The sequence below is a fragment of the Peromyscus eremicus genome, chromosome 3 (assembly GCF_949786415.1).
Source record: "Peromyscus eremicus chromosome 3, PerEre_H2_v1, whole genome shotgun sequence".
Classification (NCBI taxonomy): Eukaryota; Metazoa; Chordata; class Mammalia; order Rodentia; family Cricetidae; genus Peromyscus; species Peromyscus eremicus.
Window position 1 is genome coordinate 30,561,074 of NC_081418.1, and position 25,028 is coordinate 30,586,101.

The 25,028-nt window shown below is 34.9% G+C and overlaps 1 protein-coding gene across 2 annotated transcripts in view; it reads right to left on the reverse strand.

Moving 5' to 3' along the window:
* The window catches only part of Asz1 (ankyrin repeat, SAM and basic leucine zipper domain containing 1), a 42,703-nt gene that overhangs the window by 11,025 nt on the left and 6,650 nt on the right, over positions 1-25,028 (reverse strand). The window contains exons 4-10 of one of the 2 annotated variants that reach the window (XM_059257410.1): positions 23,681-23,792; positions 6,099-6,210; positions 5,468-5,602; positions 4,693-4,817; positions 3,753-3,828; positions 2,785-2,841; positions 1,774-1,883 (exon numbers count right to left, since the gene is read on the reverse strand). In XM_059257410.1, the coding sequence (XP_059113393.1) occupies positions 1,774-1,883; positions 2,785-2,841; positions 3,753-3,828; positions 4,693-4,817; positions 5,468-5,602; positions 6,099-6,210; positions 23,681-23,792 (727 nt within the window). The remainder of the gene's footprint in view (positions 1-1,773; positions 1,884-2,784; positions 2,842-3,752; positions 3,829-4,692; positions 4,818-5,467; positions 5,603-6,098; positions 6,211-23,680; positions 23,793-25,028) is intronic. The other variant, XM_059257412.1, reaches the window with a different exon arrangement.

Here is a 25,028-nt window from a genome sequence, read left to right on the forward strand (position 1 = left end):
CACCCACATGCTTATATAACAAAAAGAAATATTAAGAAATCAAAAAGAAATATCAACATTACAAGGTGGTATGCACCTGTAATCTCTACTTGGGAAGCTAAGAAGATTGAGTGTCTGAGGCCTGTTTAGGTTATAGAAGATCCTGTCACAAAAAAAGGGAGGGAGGGAGGGAGGGAGGGAAGGAGAAATCAAAATGTTCTATCTCATGCACTTATAGAAATAAATTCAAAGCAGGCAGAATGAAGAAAACAACAAGGGTAACAGCATAAATCAATGAAATTAAAAGCAGTAATGGAACAAAAAGAAAGTGTATGGGCTGGTGAAGTGGCTCAGTGTATAAAGCATCAGCCAAGCCTGATGACCCAAGTTCAAACCCTGGGATCCACATGGTGATAAGAGAAAACCAAATCTCATATGTTGTCCTCTGCTCCCACATGAACACTGTGCCATGCACAAATCCTACCCCCCACAGACACAAAATAAACATTAAATTAAAAAAGGAGCATCTATTTAAAAATTAATAAACCTCTAACAAGACTAAAAGAGATAAAAAAGAGAGGAAAGCATCAATATTGGTAATGAAATGAGATATTATAATGGAGTCCACAGCTATTAAAAGGATAGCAGGAAATAGGACCAACCCTGCATACTTGTGAATTCAACCACTTAGTAAGGGACCAAGTCCTTGAGAACCACAAATCACTAAAATAAAGCCAAAATAAAATAGCTATAGCTTCAATAGTTTATAACTACTAAAGAAGACACAATCATGATGAAAAGCATACCCTAAGGAAACCCCAGGCCCAACAGTTTCAGGGGAGAAATTTATATAAATGTTTGAAAAAAAACGCTTGTCTCCACAAGCTTGTCCAGAAAGCAGAGGAGAATATTAATTCCCTAATCAGTTTGTAACGCTGTCACCCCAACACCTAAACTAGACAAAACACCAAAGAGAAACTTAGAGTAATACTCTCATAAACTCAGATGTCATTCTTACATAGTGAAGCTTGAAATGGAAATGAACTCAAGAGAAATGGTTTCTTTGTGACCATTGTAAAAATATTACCATTTTTTCTTTTCTTCTTTTTGTGTGAGTGTCCGTGTATGTATACATGTGTATTTGTGTGCATGTGTGTGTATGCATGTGTACATGTACTTCATATGGAAGCCAGAGGACCGCCCCAGGCATCTCAGGCATTGCTCCTTAAGAACTGCCCATTTTATTTTATTTTTTTTAAGACAGGATGTCTTGCTGGCCTGGGACTCACTGAGTAGGCTATGCCAGAGAGTTCCAAGGAGCTGCCTGGCTCTTCCTCCCCAGTACTTAGTTTACAAGTGTATACCATCATGCAGGGCTTGTTTGGGGAGCTTTAGGGACTGAATTCAGGTCCTCATGTTTGCATGGCAATCACTCTACCAATTGGAATATGATTCATACTTTTCAGTTTGGCATCTAATATGACTTAAAGAGAATGAGAATTATGCTAGGAAAATTTGGTATCTTTATATGGTTTGATTTAGGAAGATGCAATAAAAAAGACATACAAATTGTTTCTATGAAAGTTAACAAGATAGACTGCTTTGATTCTTTACAAAATAATTTTATGAAAATTAACTTTATAAAGTGCATCCTGGTCTAAATAATAGATACACTACTGTATATCTAAAAACCTATTTCCTGGGAAAATGGTAGCATCAAATCAAATACTTAGGCACTAAGCTAAAAAAGAATACTTGATTATAAATGACATCAACATAAACTAATAATTTTACCTGATTTCCAGCTTTGCCACTTCAGGTAATTTCCCAAAATTTATCTCTTCTACTTCCAGTTCCTTGAGAGCAGCCAGAATTTTTTGCTGATCTTTACTGGTAATTCCATTCTAAGGAGAAATAATCCAAAGTTTCAGTACGAGAGTTATATTTGAATAATTTCATTAAGACTACTAATGCCATTTTCTAGGTTAATTTATATCTTGGAAAACAGACAAATATTAGAAAATAATACACTTAAATATATTGTTTGCTTGTACTTCAACAAAATTATATCATAAATGGTTTAGGCATATAGTTAACTATAATCATTTTTTTGCAATGTATAATGATAACTGTGACGGATTCAAAAGTGACATTATTAGAATTTAAAATATTATCATTTTAAAACACATAGCAAATAGTTTTCCTTCAAAATATTGTTTAGTGTGTTATTAGTTATAAGTGAAAATTAATTTTTTTTACCTGTATTTTACCTTCAATGTTAAAGTAAATTTCTTTCCTGGATTTAGTTAAGAAATTTGTTATTTTGGTTTTTAGTGATAATAGAGATTCCAAGTATCCAATGTGTTATTAAGGCAAGATCATTACTTTAAAGTATCCTCCTTATCAAAGTACCTCTAAAACTCCCCACACCTACTCTGAATTATTAATGATAATAGATGACAACATATTGGTGCTGATTTAGAAGATAAATGTATATGCCCACATTAAAAATTGCCTCTTACTTCTAAGTCATCTGTTTTACAAATCCACTTCCCATTTGCAAACGAGTAGTAGTTCTAGTTGAGATATAGTAGCAATCCTAGGAAGCCCCATGCTCTAACTCTGTAATGTTCTTTAAGCAACTTAGTATTGCAGTACAATTTACACATGGTAATCCACTGTTGTTCCTAACCAAGAATTTACAAAAGATCAGTCTACATAGCCCTAGAATTTTTAAAATAGAAAAATAAAAGAATATGCGAAAAAATAAAAGAATACATCTGGCATTTTATAAGCGATACTTACCTTTGTAAGCTCGTCTTTCTTCATGGTCAGAAGTTGTCTTAAAGTTATATCCCTTTCCTGTACAAAAGGCAAAAATCCCACCACCTTTCAGTGTGAAAAATTCAAAGCAAGGTAGGAAAGGAAAGAGCAGCTGTCACTCAACTGCTTTCTCAAATAGTTCCCGCTTTTGCAGAGGGTATGCAGCTTAACGGCTACATCACGGGCTAGATAGTATATACACACAAAAGCAAGCAGTATCTACTTGCCCAGAATTAAAGAAAATGACTAGCACTCATATTCGCTTAGAAAAAAGATAATGTTCTGGAAATTGGACAGAAATTATATTTTACGAGTATTTATATTTCACATGGCATCAGACTAAGCTATCAATATGATTTCTGACCCAAGGTTTCCTCAGATAGAAGTTTCAGCATTATACAATGAATCCAACTCTGAAATACCTGAACCAACGTTCATAATCCTATGAGAACCTATCTCGAACAGTTCTTTGCTTCAGTATCCTTATCTACCTGGTAACAATTGTCATCTACTCAAATCCTGCTATGTATGCTTAAAGCATAGATAGTTATTGGTGTGTGACCTAACTTAATCTTCATGTAAACCTACAGTTGTCCTTAAGGAAAAATTGATATTTAAGTAGAATATTCCAGTTAATAATCGAGCAAATATCTAATACAGGATTGTGTGGTTAAAAATCATGCATGTATTCCACACAAGAAACACAAGAGCTGTAAACATAGGGCTTAAATGTGTAAAAATATATCAGATAGATGATGTAAAATTCAGACAGATTCTAATTTATATAAATTCCTAGGTTAACAATTTCTGGAAGTGCTTATTATAAATTTAAAACAGGGTACTCTACAAATGAAGGAGAAATAAATGGCATGCTTGTGAACTAAAATTTAATTTTATTCTAATATAAGCACACATATATAAAACTTACTCTGCTTTATATGAAATCCTACCTTTAATAAGTCTGTCATATGCTCAAGTCCAAGACCATGTAAAAATATTTCCAGATCTCCAAACGCTGTATATGGACTATAACATATCATAGCAAGGTCAGTTTCAGAATAGACTATATATGCACAGTAATATATGTGCATGTCTATTTAACAGCAAGCATAGGAATGGGCAAGAATGAATCCAGGCAGAATATATTTGTAAGTTTACATAGCACATTTAGATGCTGCATCAAAGGAATAAATAAACTAGGTTCTCTCTTTGTCCCCTTGTCTCTCTCTCCCCCTACCTCCTCACCCTTTCTTCTCTTCCCTTCTAAAACTGAAAAATTAAACTCAGGGCTTCCCATAATCTAAGCAGTGAACTACACCCCCAATCCCAAACAAAGTTTCTTAAGCAAATGAAGGGAAGACATGGGTGGTAATATTCAGCTCATCTTTCCTAAGGTTTAAAGTATTCATCAGGATGTATTTGTTATGAAATATTGCAAACAGAAGTGTCTTTCAATTCAATAAACATAAATTAGATGGTAGCTACAAATGTAGTAACTAGATGGTTTGTAGCCATGCATTGAACAGCAGGATTTAGGGATTTGTTCTTTCAAATTTTAGCTTAAAAAACTAGAGAGATGATAAAAATAATTAGAAAATAAGATCTAACACAAACAAGTGTAAACACTGATATAATCTTGAGTCTCTTAAAAGTAAAATTTGATATTGTGCTAAAAAATGTATAGTAAAGTCAGCGTTAAATAAAGCAAATAACTAAATAAAATTCCTCTAAAATTCTGGAGAGCAAAGCATCTAAAATCCAGACATTTTTAAGTGACATTTTAAAATGCTTATAAAAGTTTGAAATACAATACATTTTAAAACTTGCAAATTTACTCTAAGTAATAAAATATGCATTTTATATACATTTTGTTGAACTCAAACATGTTACCTAAATATGTGATCTTTTTCTTTATCAGAATCTGTGGCCAACAGTTTACAAATAGTCTCTTCTTTGGTTAGCTGCTGAAGTTTTCCTTCCAATGGATTTAGAGTGAAAGAAAGAAAGTTGAAGATCTGAAAAAAATTCCGAGCCATTCAAATACAGTTAACATTATTACTATCCCTTACACTAAAAATAAAGGTGAACATATTATTATTTTCTATCTAGAAGAAAATGCTAACAAGGTGAGCGGTTCAGAGTTTTTATAACTCTATATTCCAAGAAAACCTTTTGTAAAATCAAGTAAATTCTTTAATCTAAAATAATAAAAGCACACTAATTCCGAAATTTAAAAATCAAGGATAGTATTTTTACTTAATATTTTCAAGATAATATGAAACATTTTAGAGAAATTATTTATAAATTAAATAGGCAGTACTTGAAACACTTGGCTAAGCTGAGGTGAAGTAATCAGCATGACTACATATACACATACCCCAAGTGTACATCTCAAAGCAGTCTATGCCATTACAGTGTTACTTACAGGGACAGAATAGGAGTTTACTATCTTTTCATATGACTTAAATGACTGCAATATCAATGCTGTGATTTAAAAGACGACTGTTCTAGCAAAACAAAGTTTTCCTTACTTGCTTGGAGAAAAAAACCTATTCAAGTATTTAATAATTGTTCAAAATGTTATTATTATACTTAGGAACTCTAACAAATAATATAAAAATTCTGAATGATAATACAACAACACAGAAAGTACACAGGTGAATACCTCAAGATGTTTATTTCTTTTTGCAATCTCGCTTGGTGTCCTGCCATCTTTGGTCTGTATCATTTTATTAGCTCCAAGTTCAAGCAACTTCAGAATTACATTTTTATGACCCTGACGTGCTGCCCATGTTAAGGCCTGTAAGTGTGGGAAAGAGGACTGTTTAAAAAGGAGTGCATATGAGATAGATAAGAAGTATTTTCACCGGTATTTATGGCACAGTAAAAAAGAGCAGGGCTAATTAGCAGAAGGATGCAATCTCCGCACTGCAAATATAATGTAAACATATTTCCAGCTGTTCTCACTGATCTTATGAACCAAGCAGTTTTACATAGTTAAGTAATATCACGGAATAAAGAACAAATCTGCCATTACAGGTGTTTTCTGTGAAAGAACTCATGTGCGTTCTCTAGAGCCCTGGTTTTTGTTGTGCATTATAGCCTCTTTTATCAAGTATCAAATCATTCCTCCTTTCTCTAAGCTGTTGCTCTCACAGAATTTTCACCTAGCGGTGACTACAGTCCAAGCCTTCTACAGCTTTCCTTAACTCATTGATAATAAACATCACTAGCCATTTGTGGAGGGTATTGGTATAAGGGCAAAGTCTCAATGTCTCAGAAAAAGCATTTCTCACAGTATAACCATTCTCATCCTGGGCATCAACTTCTGCTCCATGAGCGACAAGCAGAGCAACAACCTGCGTGTGACCATCTCGGGCAGCATACATGATTGGAGTCATAAGTCTCCTACGGAGAAAGAAGGAAAGAGACATTTGTGTTCATGCTACCACTAGCAGCCACTCAATTTCACAGAAGTATGCACACACAATGTCATCAAGAATGAAAAGAGAAGGAAACAAGAACTTTAGATATAGCAAGTGATATTTAAGAACACAACTGGGTGTCACAGGTTTATCAACCACATTCCAGGGCAAGCCCCTTGCCCAGGAGATGTCCAAAACAAATTCAACTCCACTTTTTATGTGTGATTTTTGTTTTGTTTTGGTAGTTTGTCTTATTGGCTATGTTTGTTTTGACTTTTTGTATTGTTTTGTTTTGTTAGAGGGGAGAGAGAAAGAGAGAGAGAATAAAGCATGAAGTTGTGTGGGAAGGATTTGGGAGGAGCTAGAGGAGGGGAAAAGAATATGATCAAAATATACTGTATGCAAAATATTATAAAATTAAAAGGTCCAGTCTTGTAGTGAATAAGTAGTGAATATTTATACCATACCCTGTACTGAACAAATGTACACACATCTTTAAGTAATCCCTGCCTTCTAACATGAGTAGTGAATTTATCCCTTCCTTCAGAATTTAGTCAGAGAGCCCATTCTGAGTATGCTGGGAATTCAAAGATCTCACTGGATCTTTTCATGTTTTAATCCAGTCTATTATCATTCTATTTTAGTTTAAGATAGAATTTTATTCTGAGCTAGGATTTATGCCAATCCAGAAAGAGATCAAATCATTCATTTAATTTGCCAACTGTTTCTTGAGTATTTTCTGAGAGTGATTAGTGGTTTTTCTATAACTTATCACTTCCTCAAGTTAGAGATTTAACCCCTCTATCCCCCCAGAAGTTAGTTTCTGGGCCAATTCAAAGGAGACCAGAATCATTCTATTTGTTGTGAGTGGAATGTAACAATCTCTCTTAAGGAGGATTTGACATTCTGGGCCCAGTGCTTTGGAGTCACCCACATTATCTGATTTATATATGAAAAACTTCAGAGATTTAAGAATTTTGACCTGAAGTTCGTATTCCTATTCACTTTAGTTATGTTATCAACAAGTAGGCTATCTCTCCATAAAGTTTATTAGCAGAAGGTATATCCTGAATGTGACTTCTTCACACCAATAATTTTAGCAAAAATACCTGTCCTCTTTTCTTCTCTGTATTTTGAATTCAAATATAAGTTTTTAAGTTCCAGGAGCTATTTTCCATGTTATATTCAGATCTTCTTATGTAATCATAATTTTTAAAGCAGTTTTTTCCATTCTCCTTGAACAATTTTGTGTGCTGTGAAAACTCTGTCAATTCTTTCCCCAGATTTGGGAAAGAATCATTCTCTATTTTGTCTCTAGGTGTCGTCTCATTGTTGACATAGTTTTAATGCAAAAATCCATGCAGATTCTGAAAATCAAGTTTCTTTTGCAGTAGGTCTACTGGTTCCCTCTAGTGGTCAGCATAATCACCAGAGGGAATGAGTGTGAATTAAATGGATGAATGGATGAAGACCTGGACCAGCCAATGTGTCCTGCCGCACATGGGATGATCTCACTTAAAATATCAGTAGCGTCTCCGCTGAGGAAAATTGTTTCGAGTTCCCATATACACAACAAAATATTTACCTTCAGTCTTAGATGATGCAAAGACTAAATACACACATAATTTCAGATTCAAATTGATTTCTCAGACCATTTGTCTTCTTCCATATATAGTTGTTAAATTGTCAAATAACAATAGATGGTCATTTCTTCATAGGAAGTATTTTGATATGAAACTTATTTCCTTAATAAGTTTAAATTTCTTTAAGATATTTGGAAGTTTATTGTGATATACCTATATATTTTAATTCTTAGTTAAAATGCACATACTACTTGATTAGTTTACTTTTCTTACTGCTGTGAAGAACACCTGATAAGAACAATTTAAGGAAGGGTTTATTTAGGCTCACAGTTCAAGAGCACAGTCAATTATGGGGTAGTCATGGTGATAGGTACTTGAATCTGGTCACATTGCATCCATAGTACAAAAAGAAGAATGCTAATGCTCAGTTCACTTCTTCCTTTCCACTCAGTCCGGGACTTCAGCCCATGGAACTGTGTCATCTAGTCAGGGGAGGTCTCCTGATCTCAGCTAACCTGACACAGAAACTCGCTCATGGACATGCCAAGACACTTGTCTCCTGGGCAATTCTAGATCCCGTCAGTTGACAATCAACATTAATCATCACACCTACATGTATTTACTTACTGTGTAAATATTTGTCATGGAAATAAGAATCTTTTCATATTAAGGAATGGTGTCTTCAGCATATGATGATTGCTGGCCATTAGTGCTTCAAATGTAGCAAATCTACCTTCTATTTTCACATGGAACCTTCTGTTTAGATACAACCCAGGTCCTTCCTGAGTTCAAATCTTAGATTTCTGGAAGCTTATTAGATAGACAATAGAACTTCTGACAATGTTCTTCATGTTTCTTATCTTTTCCTGATAGATTCCATTTCTATTACCTGCTGTGTTATATCCTAGAAAATTTCCTAGCATCTAGCTTCTAACCCATTTAGTTGCTCTCAGCATCGACACACTTAAAATTATGCAGCTATGCTTAGCTTTACTACAGGACCAGTTCCACACGTTGCCGTACTTGTTTTCTAAAGCCTTTTGTTATTTTGTGGCAGCACATCCCTCTTCCATCCCTCAGAGTGGTAATGCCCTTTTCAGGTTCTACTTTTCCTTTCTGTAGTCTAAGTCACTTTTCTTGGCTTTGCTGTGCATATTTAATCTTATGATGCTGGTATTCTCTGGATTTTAGTAACTAGTGGCTATGTACCCTGTTTACTGGCCTACCAGCCTGATCCATTCAAACACAGAAGACTCAAGTTATCTGTCCTGCTCTTGTCTGAAATAATGAGATATTAGGTATTGCCACATGTCCCATCTCTTTCTCCAGAGTTTGCCTTTCCAGGCCAGAGCACTCCCCTTTGCTTTAAATAGAACATTATTAAAAGATTTTAGTTGTATGACATCTAAATTTGCTGTGGAAGGTCAAGACATATCCTCAGCTTATATGTTTCGGTTATAATTTCACCCAAATTATTGATATTTTAGTCATATTTTCTTCTAGAAATTTTATAATTATTCATAAAGTTGATACAATTCCCTTGGTCCTTTGAATAGGCTACTTAATTTTATAAATTATATAAAGTATCTTTTTTAAATGGTCTCATCTTAGCAAAGAAATGACAAGATTATTACGTCTTCTAAAATTTCATGGAATATAATTTAAAATTGTCTTTATTTAAGTCCTTCAGTTTTCTTTTCCACTTATCTTAGACATTTATGTTTGCTCTCAAGAATGGGATCTATGGCATCACTGTATTTTCTAGATAGTCACCTGAATTTTGCACATTAGCATTAGAAAATGATATGCTTTTACTTCTACTATGTCTAACAGTTTATGAGCTGATTGCTTTGGACTTACCATGTATAAACCCAATATAATCTTAGCATTATAATTTTGTTATTCCTTTTATAACTGAAAACAAATAGGTAGTAGCTCTACTAGAAACCACCAAGTTCAATGGTTTAGGTCAGAGTTCACCAAAATTTTCCTGCAGAAGACAACAGAGTAAATCCCTTAATCTTTGTGAGCACACATAGATATGCCACGGTGGTGGTGTTCAACTCTGTTCTTACAGTATGAAAACTGCCACAGATGATACATAAATAAAAGAGCATGTCTGTGTTCTAATAGTCTAAGTGCACCAACTTCTGGTTTAGAGTATAAGCAGTAAGGTCAGCTAGCTTAATTTCAAAGCTAGCCTATGTGCATTTGTAACATAAATCATTTTTCTAAACCTTTTATCAAATCTGACTTTATGGTTATTTCATTTTAATAACACTTCCACTAGAGGGCAACAAAACTCAAGTTCATAGGAATTTTCATTCACAATGATGTACTTAACCGCTTCTTCGTACTACAAATTAAATGACTAGTTTACCTTCATGCTATGGAATATTCCTTTACACTGTGTGAAGATGTGTCACTGTGACTGGTTTAATAAAAAGCTAAATGGCCTGTAGCTAGGCAGGAGGTATAGGCAGGACTTCTGGATAGAGAGAGCTCTGGGAAGAAGAAAGGCAGAGTAGCCAGTTGTACACAGAGGGAGCAAGACATGCAAAAGGAAAGGCAAAAGCCATGAGTCACATGGCAGCACGTAGATGAATAGAAATGGGTTGATTTAAGTTATAAGAGCTAATGGGATAAGCCTAAGCTGTAGGCTTTCATAACTAATAATAAGTCTCCATGTCATTTTTTTTTTAAATTGAGCTGGAGGTCCAAAGAAAAATCTGCCTACACCTTCACATACATATTTGATGCACTTTTTTTTAAAAACTCTGCTCACAAGTGTAGCTGGAAGAATAATGAAACAAGCACAGTTTGGGCAATGATAAAATGCTAGGAACTGGACATCTACGTCCAGGAGTAGGACAGTTTTAGATCAGCACTGAGGGGACTACAAGATGTTGGAAGGGTGCTCTAGTGGTTTAGGTGTTCACTAAACATTCAAGTGTTGCAAGCTGGTCTCCTCCTCCAGGGAGAGGGTGTGGAACTTTTAAGAAATGGGGCATAGTAAGAGGTCCTCAGGTTAACTGGGGGAAGTACTTGATGATGACCAGGGCATCTTGTGGGAATCTTGTTAAGTTTCATGGAAACTGGGACAACCCTTAAGCCTGGCCCTATGCAGATGCTGGCTTCTAGTTTGAGATGAGATTTCTGCTGGCACATGAGATCCCTCCATGTCATTAACTGTATAGACCCTCACAGAGCTGAGCTGTTAAGAGAGTGCCACATCTTTGAAGCTTCAAAGCTGCATGTTTGTGAGAATCCTAACTATACTTCAGATCGATGTGATTAGTGTTCTATGAAACATAGTGAACTTCAGGGACAGGGGAGCGATCAGAAACTAGGATTCCTGAAATACACATGCACACTCACCCACACACACTTCCCTCTAATCTTTGTAAGTAATCCACCTCAGGAATTTGTATGGTGACAGAGCAGATCCAATCCATGTGAAGGTAGAGAAGCAACACTAAGGCTCCCAGAGCAGGAAAGCCAAGCCCATGGTGTGGAACTGAGTCCTATATTCTCTCCAAAAAAAACAAAAAAAACAAAAAAAACAAAAAAAAAACCACCTCAGTAGAAAGCCTCTCTTATACCATGAGTCACTTGGAAGACAGAGAGAGTATCAGGGATGGAGAACAAGATAGATGGAGAAGAACATCAAGACATCTATCAAGATAAAGTAAGAATGTATAAAAATAATATATAAAACCCAGGGGACACCATTAAAAGACAAAATTTATGAATCATGGGGATGAACAAGGAGAAGAACATAAAGACTAGAGACACAAATAATACATTCAATAAAGATCACAGAGGAAAAGTCAGCAGATCAAGAGAATGAGCTGACCATCCAGGATTCAGGAGACATTACAGTACCAAACAGACAAGACAGGAAAAGAACCATTCCATGCTACATTCTAGTTAAAATGCAAAGCTTAGAGGATAAAAAGATGAAAGAGAGAAGAACCAAGTCACAGACAGAGATGAATATGCCAGAATTAGATTAGATCCAAAGACAGGACCCTTAGGAGCCAGGACAGTATAGATGATTTACTCTAAGAACTGGAGGAACAACCCAGATTACTATGTGTTACAGTTGAAGAAAGAAAAACTTCCTATGATAAGCACAAACTAATGGAATTCATGACTGTTAAGTCAGTACGACAAAAATACCCAAAGGAATCCTTTGCACTGAAAAAAAAAATCCCTGAGATTATAGGAAAGAATAAACCTTACTTTAGGACAGAAATTTGGCAAATGAAGAATGGGAAAATACCAAAAGCTACAAAATGAACTAAATGACAGACATTAATAGAATCCTTTCAATAATAACTTTAAATATTGTCTCATTAACTCAGTCAAAAGACACACCTCACCGTCAACGAGAAGCAACCTTAGGCAAAGGTTGGAAAAATCACTCAAAGCAAATGGAACTATGAAGAAAGCAGACATTACTGTTATAATATTGGAAAACTGGACTTCAAGCCAAAATTATTCAAAAACATAAAGAAGGTTACATCATATTGACAAAGAGAACAATAATTCAAGATGATATTATAATTCTAACACATACACATAAAATTCTAGTGCCTTCAATTTCATAATAGAACATTACTGGATATAAAAACAGGGAAGTGGGTAGGATTTAGGGAGGAGTTAGGGGAAGAGAAAACATGATCAAATGTATTGTATGATAAAAAATTTTTCAATAAAAGGAGAAAAACTAAAAGAAAAATTTAATTAGAGACATGAATATCTGGCAATAAAAAGTATTCAGAAAATTTAAAACTGAAAAATGTAATAAGTTAACAAATGGACTTAATAGTAGATGCACTAACTTATGCAGGTTTAGTGATTAGGAAAATATAGCAGGAGAGAATATCCACTGTAAACTGAGGAAGGGAATGGTTGTATCAAAAAGGAGAGAGTGTTAGTAAAGTTGGTCTACATGTAACAGACTAAGTGTAATGGTCTCAAGTCCAGTTACAGAGAAGAGAATGAGGCAAAGACAGTATCTTATTGACGGGTGAATTTCCCAAATTAATAAAAGATATCAAGCAACAGACTTCGAGAAAGAAGTCTACGACTCACAAGTGACAGACCACCTGCTCTGCACTGTTCAAAATCACCTCTCCTAAGGAGGATACATTTTTCTCTCCTGGAGATGAAGTGTGGGAAGGTGGGTAGCAAGGAAAACAGCATCTTGTGGCAATAACCCTCCTCCCTACAGATTCTGGCACCAAGAATCTAGGGCTGGGGAGGAAACATTTAAAAGATCAATGATAAGATGAACAGCTGACTTTTCTGTTGAAAACACCAGAGGCTAGGAAGCAAGAAATAGTTTTAAGAAAGTAACATGGAATAAAGGAGACTCAGGTTAATAAAATGTATTAAGAATGTGTAGGGCCGGTGAGATAGCTCAGTGCATAAAGGCACCTACTGCTGTGTGGTACAATGTTTATTTCCAGAACACAAGTAAGGGTGGAAGGAGAGAATTTCTACCACAGAGTTGTCCTCTGACCTCCACACAGATGCTGTAGCATGCACCTGCCCATGCAGAGACGTCATACACATGTACAGCAATAAACACATTTTAAAAAGAATGCTCAGGAAATTAGCAGAGACGACTGCTTTTAGAGTCTCAAACTTATGCCTTTGTTTTGTTTCGTTTTAATCTTTGACCTTGCAAGAAGATACAAAGGCAACATTAATAATATTGGGCTTCGTGTCTAAACACAACTTAGTATGTTTAGACTTCCTTCTATTCTGAAAAGAATACGTACTTTAATTTTCTCAAATCAGAAACTTCTGTATTTGAAATGGTGCCTATGAGTATTGAAAAAGGGAAACTTAAGCACAAATTTTAGAAAGGCAAAAAAGCATTCTCAATTTCTATAATTACAGATCTAGACATGCAAGGAAACCAATAAGTAATCACCATAGGTAATGAGCTCAGAGGCAGAACTCATTCTGTATCTTCTAGAAAATGTGTTAGTGTGCTTGTGTGTACACATAAAATATTGTATATGGATACACTGTTTTATGTGTACAAACTGACACATAACAAAAAAATACAATAAAACAGATTTTGTTGTTGCTATTATTTTAAAGAGCCAATAGAGCTGGTATGGTAGTGCACATCTGTAATCCCAGTTCAAAAACCCCCAGAAAATTAAAACAACAATGAGTAAATTTAAAGTATCTTAGAAGGATCAAATATAAGGATGGATGGCCTTTTCAGAAGAAACAGCAGATGGTACAACAGAAAGTTTTGATAAGTATTAAAAAAAATAACTTTCAAATTCATGGTCCTGTTTTTCATTAGTTATTGTTACTTACACATATGCATATGTATAGACACATATTTCTAAATACATAAATACAATTATATTTGTATGTTACTTGTATGTGTGTATTGTATTGCATGTATGTTTTCAGGGCTGACCATTTGTTATTGGTGTGCTCTTCCCTAGGTAAGAAGGAAATACTGTATTTATATTCTAATTTCAAAAAAAATAATTTAAAAATGACAGTAACTGATAACCTAGAATTTTAATCTCCAATAAAAAACTTGAAATTGTAAACAAAATGTTTTCAAAAAAGACTCTGCTTCTTACAGATTGTGGTGTTTGAAAGAAAATGTCCCACAAAGGGAGTGGCACTATTAGGAGGTGTGGCCTTGTTGGAGTAAGTGTGCCACTGTGGAGGTTGGCTTTGAGGTCTCATATATGCTCAAGTTGTCTCAGTTCACTTCCTGTTGCCTGTGGGATCAAGATGTAGCTCCTTCTCCACTCTCAGCTCCTTTTCTAGCACCATGTCTATCTGCATGCTACCATGTCCCACCATGATGATAATGGACTAAACTTTGGAAACTGTAAGTCACCCAATTAAATGTTTTCTTTTATAAGAGTTGCTGTGAGCCGGGTGGTGGTGGCGCACACCTTTAATCCCAGCACTCGGGAGGCAGAGGCAGGCGGATCTCTGTGAGTTCGAGGCCAGCCTGGTCTCCAAAGCGAGTTCCAGGAAAGGTGCAAAGCTACACAGCGAAACCCTGTCTCGAAAAAACAAAACAAAACAAAACAAAACAAAAAAAAAAGTTGCTGTGGTCATGGTGTCTCTTCACAGCAATAAAACCCTAACTAATACACAGATGTACTAAGAAAAGGTTTTAAATGGAAAATGATTCTTGATTGAAACAAAATACAGGACAGAGTGAAGAACACCAGAGAAGATGATTACATGGCTAAAATTAAAAGTTAACATCATAATTGCCACTAATACTAAAATAGTAATAATGAATTATGAGCATCATGTAAATATAAATTTAAATACATGACAATACACTCAAAAGACAAATGAAATCAAAACATTCTAAGAATCTAACAGTATCCATGGATTGATAAAAGCACTAATTTTTAGTAGACTTTAATAAATAAAGAATTGGTGTGGTAATTTCTAGGGTAGTCATTCAAAGAACAATGAAAGAACAAATGACTGACAAGATAAGGAGTAAAATAATAAAAAAATCCTGGATTTCCAATCAAAATTAGAACAAAAATTTCATTTACTAAATGATATATATATATAATATATATATCACATATATTAAATGATAATGGACTAAATAGGCCAATGAAAAGAAATATCATCAATTAATCTGTATTTAAAAGGGAAGCTATAATTCTTATTTTAAATAGAAGCAAATAAAAGTTAATCCCTAGCAGCAGCACATACACACACACACACACACACACACACACACACACATACACGAAACTTATTTATACATTGAGGAGGATATAAAGTGGATATTCTTTCAGAGAGCTTACAATATGAATTGCCAAACAGGTTTTGATGATTCTTTATGCATTTTTTTTTTTTTTTTTTTTTTTTTTTTTGGTTTTTCGAGATAGGGTTTCTCTGTGTAGCTTTGCGCCTTTCCTGGAACTCACTTGGTAGCCCAGGCCGGCCTCGAACTCACAGAGATCCGCCTTGCTCTGCCTCCCGAGTGCTGGGATTAAAGGCATGTGCCACCACCACCCGGCTCGATTCTTTATGCATTTTAAATGTATGAACTTTTAAAGCAATCTACTTCTGGAAGTCTTTTATATAATTCATGTGTACATCTTGTTAGGAGTAGTACATCCTTATTCCCTAACTAGGAACAGTTCAAAACAGAAAAACATCTTTATGATGTGATGCTTTTATTATGAAAACAAAGCTGAAAAGATAAATAACAAAACTACAGAGTTAGAAAAAAAAAAAGTGGAAGCTCAAACTTTAGAAATCTAGTTCATGAGACATTCCTCCTAACCATACAAGAATGTCAAACTGCATATAGCTTAATGCTGTCAACATGATAATGTGTAATAAGGAAAGTGTACAAGCAATATGAATACAGTAGAGATCTCAAACAACATAAAGTTATTAAGTATGACAGAAAGATCCCACACTCGTTTTTGAGTGAAAAAAATTATATGCATATATACATTTGTATGTAAATACGGTTTGGTTTTTAAAAAGATTGGGATTTTCATTAAACTATTTAGTTACTATCTGATAGAACATAACAATTTTCTTCAGTTATAGAACACTTGTGTTTACTCCATGAACTTATTTGTCATTTGAATATTCACAACAAAAATGTGCCAATTATTTATATGCAGATTTAAAAAGAAGAGGAAAAATATCAGGAAGTTAATGGTCATTTCTAGTAATGTTTTCTAAGTTAGCAATTTAAGAACTGCTTTTGGAAGAATACTGTCACGATGTCTGCCTGTGTTGTCAGAAGCAAGCTGTGCTACACATTTATTTAAACTAGAAGCATGTTCTCATTACAAGACTAGTATTATACTCACTCTACCAAGCTGCTCCAGTGAAATTTGTAACTAAATTTATACTCTGAGAAAGGTGAAGTTTTTCCCAAGGTTTCTTCTTCTTTTTCAGAATAGGCAATACTATTCAACAAGTTAACAACTATGCAATGATTACATCAAAACACTGAGCATTGGTTAATGTGTCCTTATTTATCAACGGTAATAAAACATTTACTGAAGTTAAAATGCCACACAAGTTTATAAAACTCTTATCTCATGGCTGAGAAATCTGAATTTAACATAATTCTTTGCCAGATAAAGTACCTTCTACATATAAGTATACTTTTTTAAAAAAAGAAAACATTTCAGCAAATTAGGGGGAAATCTCACAAATTCTAAAAACAAACAAAAAACCATATTAAGTTATATATGATTTTACAAAGCTTATTACTACTTTAACAATAAAAATGTCAGCTCCATTTACCACTGATTTATATTCATTATTTAGACCACATATTTAAAAGCAATTAACACAGGACTTGGGAGGCAGCAAATGTTGAGACAAATGTTTCCTTTAAAGACAGCATGCCTAAGAAGATGCTCAGTGGGTATCAGCTCTGGCTGTAGAGGCCTGTCACAGAACCCATATAAAGATGAAAGAAGGTAACACACTCCACAAAGCTGAAATACTGAAACTTTTAGGGGAAAGCATAAGAAATATACTTAAAGACATAGAATAGGTGAGAAATTTCTGCACAAAACTCCTACAGCACAAGAAATTACCCGGAGAATTAACTAAGGGGACACAGGAAAGGCAAGAGTGTCTGCACAGCAAAGGGAACATCAGCAGAGTGAAAGGAATATGCAGAGTGAGAGAAAACCTTTGCCAGCTAAGCACTGCAATCAGCAATGTTGAAAAAAACACAAGTGTGATTTCTGTCTTAGAGTATTAACTTCAAAAATTACTTTCAAGTTGTTAGTTCTTTGCAATTAATCCTAAAGAAAGGAGAGGAAAAAAATAGGAAAAGTGATAAAAGAATGATGTAGATTTCTTTGTACCAATATGGAGAACTTATGAAATGTTAATGTTAATTTTTGGAAAAAAAAACTACAAAAGAAATCCACACAGAAAATAAAGGCAAGAGTAGACACTAAAACAGTCATAAAAACAAATTATAATTAGAAGATGCTAATTTCTCCTTGTAGACACGGTGAGTTAGATAATTTGGACCAAAACTGCGAAGGCACCTAAAACAGCCGTATTTAAAAATTTTTTAATTTTCTTAAAAACAAAGACACCAAGGAGTCACTGAGCTGAAATCCAGAGAGCAAAACATGAGAGTGAAAGCTAACATTTATAATTGCTTTTGCCTCAGGACCCTTGCTACTTCACAGATCAACAGGAATATGGCTCTGAATATCAGAAATAAGCCAACAGTCCTGAGATATACATGGTAAAGGGCTTTATCAGTCACACTTGAAAAGAATTAAGTTGAGACTCAAGGTATGATATCTTCTAGGTGAAAAAAAATATTGCCATGTTCATACCTCCACAATAGTCCAAGGGAACCTCAATCTCCAATATTAGATGACATGATTCCAGAACTAATAATGTTCCAGGCATCTTTTAGAAAGAGCAAGTTTCACTGACATATGATTGAATACCTCATATTATTCTCACAGCAATTTTTTTAAATCTAATGACTGGCACCTGGTCATTAAGAAGAGGCACGAGAAATGTTACCAACAGAAAAAAGCTCACAAAGATTTTAGATAATGGTACTAATCGATCTAGATGACATATTTACCATATTAAAGAAGTTTTAACTTAGAGTTAGAAATATTTTCAGGGAATAAGTTATAGAAAGTAACACTGCAAGTTTAAAAAGAAGCCAGAAAAGTACTCACTATTTTAGTAATAGATTGAAGGTAAAATGAGATTTGGGAAACTAAAGGAATGTGTATGATGAGTGTGTGAGTGTGGATGAACCTGTACCAACAACAAGCACTTGGCAATCACACATTCTCTCTTTTCACATTATGTGGGTTCTTGGAACTCAGGTCATTAGGCTTGCTGAGCAAGCACTTTGATTTGCTGAGCCATTTTATCAGCCTCAGATTTATTTAAACACTTATTTACTTACATTAAAATTCAGCAGCAGCAATATTGAAAATTGTGTTATAGCTGGGCATGGTGATACATACCTTTAATACCAGCACTCAAGAGGCACTGTGAAGCTCAGGCTAGCCTGATCTACACAACCAATTCCAGCCAGCCAGGGCTGCACAGCAAAACCCTGTCTCAAGAAAACCTTGGGTATTAAATGTTTACCTTTAAGTGGACAATTTTCATTTTTAAATGAAAAAATAAAAGGCCCACCACAAAAAGGCTACGCTAGATTTGGTTTGATTTTTAAGCTTCTTTGTAAAGAGGACTGTTGGAAAGCTTTTTCTGCTGTCACCTAACCAGTTCGGTGAAGAACATCATCAGAACTCAGACCAACAGGCATGCTAATGTAAGGGCTGTTGACTCTGGAAACAAGTTAGAATTCATAGATCTGTGAGACAAGAGAAACTCTGATAGGGATATTCTATGCTCCAGGTGCTGAACATTTACTGTGTGCGTGATCTATTTTTTTTTTTTTTTGCCCTCTCTTGATGGCTACAATACACCCGAAAGTAGAGACTTCCAGCAAACAATGAAGGTAGAACACCACCTACAAGAGTTCCCTTTACTACACACCAACAATTCGATTTGAATTTTATCAAACAATAAAATGGTAATTTCTCTAGACAGTCTAAAAAATTAATCCAGACAGAAAGGAGGGAGGGAAAGAGGAAGAGAAGGGGGAAGAAAAGGAAGGAGGGAGGAAAATACACCAATGAACTATAATGGTTAAAGAAGAGAGAATCTGAAAACATATGCAAACACTTGGTGGTAATAAGCAGCACCCATACAAAGTGGTTTGCTGAAGTAGCACAAACAACAGTCACAACAAGCACGAACGGAATCTCCTAATAAGCAACTAAGGCAGGTTAACTAGAGATGTGGGGAAGTCAGTGGTGCCCCCGGAACCATGCCAGGGGCTGTGTCCACTTAGGCAGGTGGGGGTTAGGAAAGGTGCAATGCTGGCAGCGATGCCCTTCCCACCCATGCTCCCTGAGCTTAGTCCTAAAATGCTTCAAATTCTGCCTTTCAAAGTCAGCAAGTAACTTCATAGAAATTTACTATATATTTGCCCTTTCTTTCAATATCTAAGCCAATAAATTTTGTTTGATTTTATCAGCTATTTTTTGCCAGAGTATTAGTTTCTTTTCTATTACTGTGATAAAACACATGACTTCTAGCAAATAAAGTAATAGAAAATTCAACATTTACTCTTAACTTTTATTCTTTCTATTCATTTTCAGCAAAACTGACAAAGCGATTTGATTCAAATAACTCATTTCCATTGTAAAAGTCTACAAACTCCTAAAGAATCTTCTTTCTAACAAACAAGTGAATTCCTCATTTTCTTCACCCTGCTAGTTTATCTACAAAGACTGTATTTAGAGCTGTTCCAACAAGGTGTACATGTGCTCTAGCCACACCAGACATCAGAAATGAAAGTTCAGTTTTTAGCTTACAGCTTGACCTATAAGGCTTTGCTATAGGCTTTTTATTCATGAAAGAAGTCTACAGATCTCATTTTAGTTAAAAGAAAATCTTCCTAGAAGAGTAGCAATTAGGTGATCATCTAGCTTTTACAAAATTAGTCATTTATAAACTTTATGTATCTCTTCTATCACTCTAAGAGGTAATTTTTATGAGCAAAACAATTTAAGTCAACAGAATGAAAATAAATTCATCTAAAAGTCTGTTTTCCCTCTGACAGCTGGATAATAATTCCTGTTACATTTATTTTTGGTATATTTTGTACATATTACATCAAACTAAAACTCCCATATTCAAACAGGTTTCATGTTTTTTCCTATTGTTAATGATTTATTCATCCAGTTCCCTCCAAACCTCATTATATTCTCCTGTGTCTTGAGATTGTTTTCCTTTTACATGACACATCACTTAAGGTCTATCCTATGTATCTGAAAGATGATATCTAGTTTTTAAGGAGGCAGAATAAACCCATGACACCATTTGCCTTGATGTCTCCTTTGGTATGCTTATAAGTCAGTCAGTAAGAAGGCAAAGCTTTCACCACTTGCTATTGGTACACAGTCTCCCTGTAAGTGGTACAGGCTTGACCTTGAACTCATAAGTCCCTTGCTTCAGACTCGTGCATGCTAAGACTAACAGGCATGGACTGCCATGCCTGGCTACCCATAATATCTTGTGAAAGTAATGAAAGAAAAAAACAGCAAAAGCAAAAGCTGAAGAACACACCACAAAATCAAATATTTTACTGAATCCAGAGAGGCAAGTCTTATTTCAGGCCATTTCCAAAGGTACAAATCTAAATGACAGCACACTTGGATTCAATTCAACTGTGTATGTGTGTCTCAATCTCAAGGTACAACCAGATTTAAAATTTACACTTAAGAGTTATTCTCTAAACAGAACAAAAGTATTCCCATGAAGTGTTGCATTAAACGTTTGTAGATAGTTTTAATATCTACTCTTTTTAATCTTTAATTTTTAGGTGATGATTATCTGTATAGCTTGGCCTTTTTAATACTATATCAGAGTTTCTTAACTTCAACACTATCGACATTTTGGGGTTAGTAATTCTTTGCTTGGAGGGGATATCCTATGAATAATAGGATATTGTACTGGGCCATCCCTGACCTCTAAATACTAAATGCTAGTGATATTTTTGAGGTGTAACAATCAAAAGTATCTTTAAAGATTGCCAATATGGTATGGAAGCTAATACAGATATAGCTTGAGAAGTACTTCAATGGGATAAAAATCTTTTTTATTTTAGAGGAGATCTAAATATGCTATCTAAGTACTTTCCAAGGCTTCTATTTCAGTCTCATAGGTAGCAAACTAAATTAGGAAGAAAACTTTGAGTTAAGTATAATTGTTACTATATTTGAGGCCATGGATAGTAACTACTAGGAATAATAAATTATGAATGATTCTATCCACACTAGACATTTATTTTATGTGTACTAATTCCTATTTTCTTCACTTTGAAGATTAGCTAAAACAAAAAGAGAGATTTAATAGGAAGGCTGAGTAGAAAAATGAAGCCAGGCAAGAAGGCAATTGAAAATTTTAAGCAATTTATTTTTATTAGTAGTAACTTTTCAACATATATGTGGTATATTTACTGTTTGTATCTAGTACTATTCCCTATACACAATTACCTAACTAACTGATGAAGTCTTATGAAAGAGAAACACTTCTATGTATTGTGTGGAATAATCTTTTTGTACAATGTGAAGATTTGTCACTTAGGTTGGTTTAATAAAAAGCTGAATGGTCAATAGCTAGGCAGGATTTTGGGGGCACAGAAGACATTGGGAAGAAGAAAGATGGGGTTGCCAGGAGACATAGAAGGAGCAAGACATGCTGGAGGACAGGAGTAACATGAATCTTAAATGGTCTTATTAATAAAAAAAACCTAGAGCCAGATATTGGGGTAAATTCTGAAAGATCAGAGGGACAGAACAAGCCATGGTCAACCTCACCTCGCCAACTCCTCAGTCTTTCCTGTTTCCACAAATCCTCAGACTTAAAGCCTCTGAGTCCTCACCTGGAAGGGATCTCAGCTGAATTGCTTAAAAGCCTCCAGTTCCTGGTCCTCCTGCCTTATATATCTTTTTTTTTTTTTTTTTTTTTTTTGGTTTTTCAAGACAGGGTTTCTCTGTGTAGCTTTGCGCCTTTCCTGGAACTCGCTTTGGAGACCAGGCTGGCCTTGAACTCACAGAGATCCGCCTGCCTCTGCCTCCCGAGTGCTGGGATTAAAGGCGTGCGCCACCACCGCCCGACCTTATATATCTTTCTGCTTCCTGCCAATCACTTCCTGGGATTAAAGGTGTGTGTCTTTCCCAAGCAAAGACATGAGATCTCAAGTGCTGGGATTAAAGATGTGTACCACCATGCCTGGTTCTGTTTCCACTGTGACCTCAAACTCAGAGATCCAAATGGATCTCTGCCTCCCGAGTGATGAGATTAAAGGAGTGTGTGCCACCACTGTTTGACCTCTATGTCTAATCTAGTGGCTGTTCTGTTCTCTGATCCCTAGGAAAGCTTTATTAGAGTGTACAATATATCAACCACAGATAGGTAAAGCCATGTGCCATGTAGCAATACATAGATTAAAAGAAATGGGTTAATTTAAGTTTTAAGAGCTAGTTAGTAACAAGCCTAAGCTACTGGCTGAGCTTTTAAAATTAATAAGAAATCTCAATGTGGCTATTTGTTAGCTGGCAGGTGGGCCAGAGAAAAACTGCTTACAATGTGTTTTCTTAGTATTTGTATAAATAAAACTATTAATTCTTTTAAAAAAATACTCGTTATTCTTTTTAATTATGTGCATACATGTTTTGTGTGGGTATGTACATGTGAGTATAAGTGCCTAAAGAGTTCAGAAGAAGGTGTTGGGATTCCCTGTTGCTAGAGATTCAGGTTGTTCTGAGCCAATCAATGTGGGTTCTGGGAACTGCAAGAGCAGTATATACATCTCTTAAATGCTGAGCCATCTTGTCAGACCTAAATTCTCTTTTTTTTTCAGACTCAAATTCTTAATTCTTAGATGGAAAAAACTTAAGAAACTTTATTTATTTATTTATTTGATTTATTTCATTACTGTACTATAGTTGAACCACCATGTTCTTCTGAGGCTATGATTCACAGGAAATGGCTTAGAGTTCTTTCCTTGTAATTACAAATTCTTAGTCCTCTAAAATTTAAAAGTCAAAAGCTTACCTTCATGTTATCTCCTTTTGATAATCTTATACAATGAAACTATGACTTTATGATGCATTTTTATTCACTACTTGGCCAAGTAAACAATGTTATTGACTTTTAAAAATTCATTTTATCAAATATAACAGGTTGGTAAAGTATAATATTTTCATCAGAGAATTAGGCTCTTACCTACAAGCAACATTTGGATCTGCATTTCGTGAAAGTAGTAACTCTACGCACTTCAAGACATGCTCCTCTGAGCCACGAGCAGAACATGCAGTTATCAAGATGGTTAACTTGTCTATATGAGTAGAAAAGCAAAGAAATCCCCACACATTAGGAAGCATCTCTAAATGCCTTCTTTACCATACTAAGCATTTATTGTACTCTAAAATTCCCAACCTCTTCCCATCTCTATCACTCCAAGCAGATCTCACCATCTCAGCAATGGGCCTTCTGCATCTCTAAAGTATATGTTCAACTCATATCTTAACTTTCTTCTCCTACTGCCATTTATTCAAGAAAATATAAAGTGGTTAAGCACAATGAATTTGTACATCCACATAGCCTGCATGTGAAGTTTTAATTTAAAAAATTAAAAAACAATGCCTTGCTCAATTTGTGATTGGAAAATAAGGGTAAGTGTCTGGCTTTACTTCACTTCTGACAATCCTTGAAATTTGTAATTTTGTAATTTGTAATTTTGTAATTTGTTTTTTGTAAACTGTACCAATGAGGAGGTCAGAAGACAACCCCTGGAAATTGGTTTTCTCCTTCCATTGTGGGGATTCCACAGATTAAACTCACATAATCAGGCATGGCTTGGCAGCAAGTGCCTTTACCTGTTGAGCCATTTTGCTGGTGCCTCTGTCCATTGGTGCTTTTTTTTTTTTTTTAACAGTCATTTCTACTCTGTGAACTCACCCTGTTTTCTAAAAGTGGTGGAAATGAGGGATGATTAAAGACATACAACACCACCACACCAAAAACCCTTCTCTAGTATTAGAAATATAAAACAGGTCATCATAACCATGCTTTACACTAATGGCTCAATACAGATAAGCCATAATTATACTAGACCCAGTTTTATCATTAAGGTGTTACTACCAGGATGCCCAATATTTTGTTAGAACCAACTGATGGACATGAAATTAATAACTGGCCTCACTACCGAATGAGGATATATAGACACAGAGGAATTTATGTGCACATACTGTGAAAATAGAGTGCCTTTAAACCACAGTACTTCTCTGATTTTACACAAAAAAACAAAAACCATCGTTTTTGAACAGAGTAGTCTATATGTGTTTTAAAACTCTCCTTCTTAAATATGGCTTTCAATTGAGTGGTATTTTCAAATGACATAATGAAAAGCAAAACCTAAGAATGCAACAAAAAGAGGAATTTCTGTAAAATATATAGAACATTATAGTAATAGTTTTGTGTCTCATGTAGATTAAAAATGTAAAAATTAATTCTGAAACATAACATATCGGAAATATGAAATGAATTCAAATGCCTATTAGAAACATCTTAA